General features: G+C 50.3%; 1 protein-coding gene across 1 annotated transcript; it reads left to right on the forward strand.

The window, feature by feature from the left end:
* Positions 1-2,845: 2,845 nt before the first annotated feature.
* On the forward strand, positions 2,846-4,701 carry Rxfp3 (relaxin family peptide receptor 3). Its single transcript, XM_021182716.3, has one exon. It carries the CDS (start codon positions 2,846-2,848, stop codon positions 4,262-4,264), a length of 1,419 nt encoding a protein of 472 aa, XP_021038375.1. The 3' UTR covers positions 4,265-4,701.
* Positions 4,702-5,732: the final 1,031 nt, after the last annotated feature.

The following is a 5,732-nucleotide window of genomic DNA, read 5'->3' on the forward strand; positions in this document are numbered from 1 at the left end:
AACACTATTAGCAGGGTATCCCATAGCTATGGTTATAGCCCCTGGGCAACCTGAAACATCCCTCAGCACATGATGCAGGTAGAATTCAGAACCAGGAGATCAATTTACCTCACTACAGATGGAGGCCAGGAGTCTTAGTGATAATGCATGACCCAGAGCTTCTGACTCCCTAGGAACCCCCCCCCCACCCCCTTTGAGCAACAATCAGACACAATGCTCTTAGTAGTATCATCAGCTCCACTGTAGTTTAACTGAGGAGCATCAAGGAGAGACAAGGTTGTCTAGTTGGGAAAATGCTTTGCATCAATACTGAGAGGGGCGTGCACCTAGCTTAAGACAGTATACTATGACACTTCTGTACACACACTTTTAACTCCTGCCTGAAGGCAATGCCCTTTGGATTATTTTCCTAGAAATGGGAATGAGACCACAAAGGATTTCCCACATCCTCCAGTACACTGTTCCCCTGACACTGCCTTTAGATCATAGATTCTTAAAAACGGAAGAAAGGGGAATGTTTGCTACAGGCAACACCTTGCCCTTTACAGAGACATTTTGGAATACATTGCAGGAGAGAAACCCATTACTAATATCTAGTGGAGACAGGTCAAGAGTGATGGCCACCTGACTCAGAATGTCAATGTTTCCAAAACCTGGAAATTATACTTCAGACTAAAATGGCTTCTCAGATGAAAGACACACACCAAGGACCCCAGAGGCCCAAACTCATGACTTCATTTTTTTGCTTTGGCAGTTAGCTAGGTGAATCTCTCAGCCTATCCCACAGACTTCCAAAGAGCAGAGCACTCGTCTGTATTTCTGAGTTCTATCTAATCCCCTTGGCTTCATTCCTTTAGTGTCCAGAAGTCAATGGGACTCTCTTCTTAGTGATATCAGCAGCGCCCATGCTCAGTGTCTGTCTCAGTGTCTGCTTCCTGACAGTCTCAGACAGTTCAAACTTCGTTAGACATTGTTTATGATTCATTTTGCTTTGCTGTTCTACTGATATTACAGCCACACAACTCTTAACTATTTGTATCACCCATCTGAATGTGAACTCTACAGACTGTATTTACCATAAAGTCTTCTAGTCATGGAATAATACCTAACACAAAGCGAGGCTAAGTCAGTATTTGTTGGATGAGTTGAGCGGACTAAGAGCTTTACTGCATAGGACTTTTGGTGTCACCACAGGTTTCCTTGGTTTTCAGTAGCCCCTGAAATACAATAAAAAAAGAAAGAAATTGGCAGAGGAAGAAAACGCTTTTTTCAAGTGAGAACGTGAGCTTGAAGACGAGGCTATAAAGCCAGGATGCAAGGAGGGGTCCACAGAAGCACAGAATTACCAGGACAGGGAAACCTCAACAGATTAAAACTGATCGAAGGCCAGTTGGTTTGATTTTTTTTTTTTAACTGAAGCTCTTGCGACCTCTATTGGTAACATCGAGAAATGCAGCGTCTGCAGCGAAGTGCCCTTTTAAAGTCCACTTTGGAATTAAGACTGTTTAAGGTTGCCGAGTACCTCTTTCCTCTTTTATTGTTCCTTTGACCGATTACAAGTCTTTATCTCTTTCGCTCCATCTGACCGTATATCCCCAATTACTGTTAGTAAAGTCAAGTATTATCCCAGAAGTGAGGACAATTACTGCATGCTTAGCATACTTGTTTTTCACGTTAGTTCTTCGGTCAAGAAAACACTTCAGCTTCCTTAAGTCCTTCTAAGAGCAACTAACCTGGCATCTAAATAAACTGCAAAGCTGAGAAGTAACACGTCTCCCCCTCCCCACGGCCCCCTATAGCTTCAGTTCTTAAAATATACTCAATTCCAGGCAAACATCAACCCTTAGAATTCTGCCAATCTGACACCAGGTAAGTGTTCAGCTAATTAGAGGAGAGATGGGGCTTCAGTTTGAGTACTAGGAAAAGATTGGTTGTGATTTGATTTAAAGAAGAAAGGGTGTTACTATTGTGTAAGTGGGAGAAACAAATTATTGTGTTAAGGTGAGGAGAAAGGAGAAAAAAAAAAAATCTCGTCCTAATAGAAATAAGAAAGGAAGAAAGCAGACTCAGACTCACTCCAGACACCCGAGAAAATAAGAGTAAGACCACTCCTTCTGCAACTTGGGAGGAAGGGGAGTTAGTTGCCAGTAGACTCTGCCTCTCCCTGCGTGGCGCGCGGGGTTCAGCACCTCGGAAAGCACCCCCATCTTCTCGCACGGAGATTACGCAAGCTCTTCGGGGCTCTCAGCAGAGGTGGGTGCCAACGTAACTCACCAAACTCTGGCAAGTCACTGGGGGTTGACAATATCGGACACACAGAAAACACCAACGGAGCTCCAGGAAGTGATGGCGTGAATCAGCCTTCAGGCAGTCAGAGGGAGACACAGATGTCCATGATCTGTTTTCCTCTAGAAGGAGAGAAACTCCTCCGGGCAACCTCAGAAGCCAACAAAGGTACTGGGAAGAGAAGCAGCCGGAGAACCGTGCTCCTGAGTAGAGGACTGCGTCTAAGTGACAGCGGGAAAGCGGAGGGGTATGACTCAGTCTTAGAGTGGGTAGCTGGAGACTCAGTTCTCACCAGGAGGAACCTTGATCCCCAGCCACTTGCCTAGAACTATCCTCTCTTCTAAACCCGCCAAGAACTGATGCTGAGTGCAGCCAACCCCTGCGCCCAAGGCGGTTCTGGGCGCCAACGCGGCTCAGCATCCAGTTTCCAGGAGCCCTTTTGAGCGTCTACATAGAAAGCTCAGGCACCTGCTTTGCGCGCCCGCCTGGGTACCACACCCGGAGCAAGCGCTGACTCTCGGTAGTCCGCTTGCAGAACGTGACCAAGGCGCACCTGAGCATGCAGGTGGCTTCTGCAACCCCCGCGGCCACCGTGAGGAAAGCAGCTGCGGGTGATGAGCTCTCAGAATTCTTCGCTCTGACCCCAGACTTGCTGGAGGTGGCCAACGCGAGCAGCAATGCGTCGCTGCAGCTTCAGGACCTGTGGTGGGAGCTGGGGCTAGAGTTGCCAGACGGTGCGGCGCCTGGGCATCCTCCGGGTAGCGGCGGGGCAGAGAGCACGGACACTGAGGCCAGGGTACGGATCCTCATCAGCGCGGTTTACTGGGTGGTTTGTGCCCTGGGACTGGCCGGCAACCTGCTGGTTCTCTACCTGATGAAGAGCAAGCAGGGCTGGCGCAAATCCTCCATCAACCTCTTTGTCACTAACCTGGCACTGACTGACTTTCAGTTCGTGCTCACTCTGCCCTTCTGGGCGGTGGAGAACGCACTAGACTTCAAGTGGCCCTTCGGCAAGGCCATGTGTAAGATCGTGTCCATGGTGACATCCATGAACATGTACGCCAGCGTCTTCTTTCTCACTGCTATGAGCGTGGCACGCTACCACTCGGTGGCCTCGGCTCTCAAGAGCCATCGGACCCGAGGGCGTGGCCGTGGCGACTGCTGCGGCCAGAGCTTGAGGGAGAGCTGCTGTTTTTCAGCCAAGGTGCTGTGTGGGTTGATCTGGGCTTCGGCTGCGCTGGCCTCGCTGCCCAATGCCATTTTTTCCACCACCATCAGGGTGTTGGGTGAGGAGCTCTGCCTCATGCACTTTCCAGACAAGCTACTGGGCTGGGACAGGCAGTTCTGGCTGGGTTTGTACCACCTGCAGAAGGTGCTGCTGGGCTTCCTGCTGCCGCTGAGCATCATCAGTCTGTGTTACCTGTTGCTTGTGCGCTTCATCTCCGACCGCCGCGTAGTTGGGACAACGGATGCAGTAGGAGCAGCAGCAGCGCCTGGGGGAGGCCTGAGTACAGCCAGCGCTAGGAGACGCTCCAAGGTCACCAAGTCGGTGACCATCGTCGTCCTCTCCTTCTTCCTGTGTTGGCTGCCCAACCAGGCGCTTACCACCTGGAGCATCCTCATCAAGTTCAACGCAGTGCCCTTCAGCCAGGAGTACTTTCAGTGCCAAGTATACGCTTTCCCCGTCAGCGTGTGCCTGGCGCACTCCAACAGCTGCCTCAACCCGATCCTCTACTGCTTAGTGCGCCGCGAGTTCCGCAAGGCGCTCAAGAACCTGCTGTGGCGGATAGCCTCGCCTTCGCTCACCAACATGCGCCCTTTCACCGCCACCACCAAGCCAGAACCTGAAGATCACGGACTGCAGGCCCTGGCGCCGCTTAATGCTGCTGCCGAACCTGACCTGATCTACTATCCACCCGGTGTTGTGGTCTACAGCGGGGGTCGCTACGACCTGCTCCCTAGTAGCTCTGCCTACTGAGACCTGCCAAGGCTCAAGGTCTTTCAAGGAAAAGGAGAGGGAAGGGAGAACAGTTTGGAGGCTGAAGGAGTGAGAATGGAGAAATTCCTAGAAAAGGGATGTGGGGAAGAGCACTGTGACAGCGCCAGAGGAGGACTGTCCCTGCAGAAATCACATTAAGGAAGGAATACCCGGGACCAGATAAAGCAAGCAGCCTCGCCTCCTACTTCCCACTCCATGCCTTCTATCCCAAGCCCCATTTCTGCACGTGCGCGCTGAACACTGTGGGACACCCAGAAGCTGAGGAAGGATTGGAGAAGCAGAGGGATGGAGTTGTGTAGGAGTTGGTGCCCATATAGCCTTTCCTAAGCTCTTTGACCTGGGAGTGTCCCAAGCAAGCATCTAACTTGCTGTAACCGTCTGGAAAAGAATGAGAAGTTAAACCCTGGTATCCTTTATCACCCTCGACAGGGCTAATGTACACGAGCTGAGACTGATCTCCTCGCCATATCACGCATCTGAGCAGAGATGTCACTGGGAGTCTCTAGGCAGTGGCATGAGGTGCCAAAGAGAGCACTGTGATTAGAGGGTACGAAACAGAGAGACCCTGAAGGAACAGGGGACTGCATAAGTGTCTCCTCTGGAAGCCTAGTTATCCGGAATGTCTTCAGGGCAGTCTGGAGGCCTGGCGCTCTGGTCTATTGCTGGAGGTGAACCAGCAAGCATCCGGAAAAGTTCTGCTGAGGGTGTGGGAACATTAGGAGTCCCCCCTGCCCCCCACCCTTTACTCTTTGGGAACCGAGCTGACTGAGATGATAAACTGGATTGGCAGATAGAGGGATGGTTCAGTGGTGTTAGAAGAGCAGGAGATGCTGTCTAGTTGTTCTCTAGAAGCCGAAGATTGCTCTTTCAAAGTGGGAAGGAGGATTCAAGTCAAATCTCTCCTAAGGGGAAGATTTCTGTTCCCAAGGGCATCGCCAGAATCTTATGAGTAAAGGTATTGCTCCTGTAACTAACAAAAGAAGGTGAGAGTCAGAACTTGAATAGGCTAACCAAGTTCCAGGGGCTTGAATGTTTTACTCATTTGAGTATGCAGGACAGCTGCAGGGCTGTCCTCAGAGTGAGGCCACTCCTGGTGACAGCTCAGTTCTAGTAACAGTCTGAGATCTTAAGATCTTCTCAGAGTCTCTTCTTGAGACTGTTCTGAGGACAGAGATCAAATATCAACTTCACCATTCCTCAACCAGGATCAATAGAGAGACTACAGTTCTATTTGGCTTAGTCTGGGGTGAAGAGGCTGGTGAAGCAGGTACCTCCAACTGCAGGGTGGTCACTTTAATACCATAAGGGACCATTAGAGAAGCCTTGCTGCTCAAATAGCCTCCTGAACTATGGGATTGGTTGGTAATTTTGTCAAAATTGTACTGTTACATGTGAGAGTTAAAGCTTGGGATATGGAGTCTACATGCCTGCCATCAAAGCCATGCTT

This window comes from Mus caroli, unplaced genomic scaffold (assembly GCF_978045245.1).
Source record: "Mus caroli unplaced genomic scaffold, Mus_caroli_1 scaffold_16, whole genome shotgun sequence".
In the NCBI taxonomy this organism is placed as follows: Eukaryota; Metazoa; Chordata; class Mammalia; order Rodentia; family Muridae; genus Mus; species Mus caroli.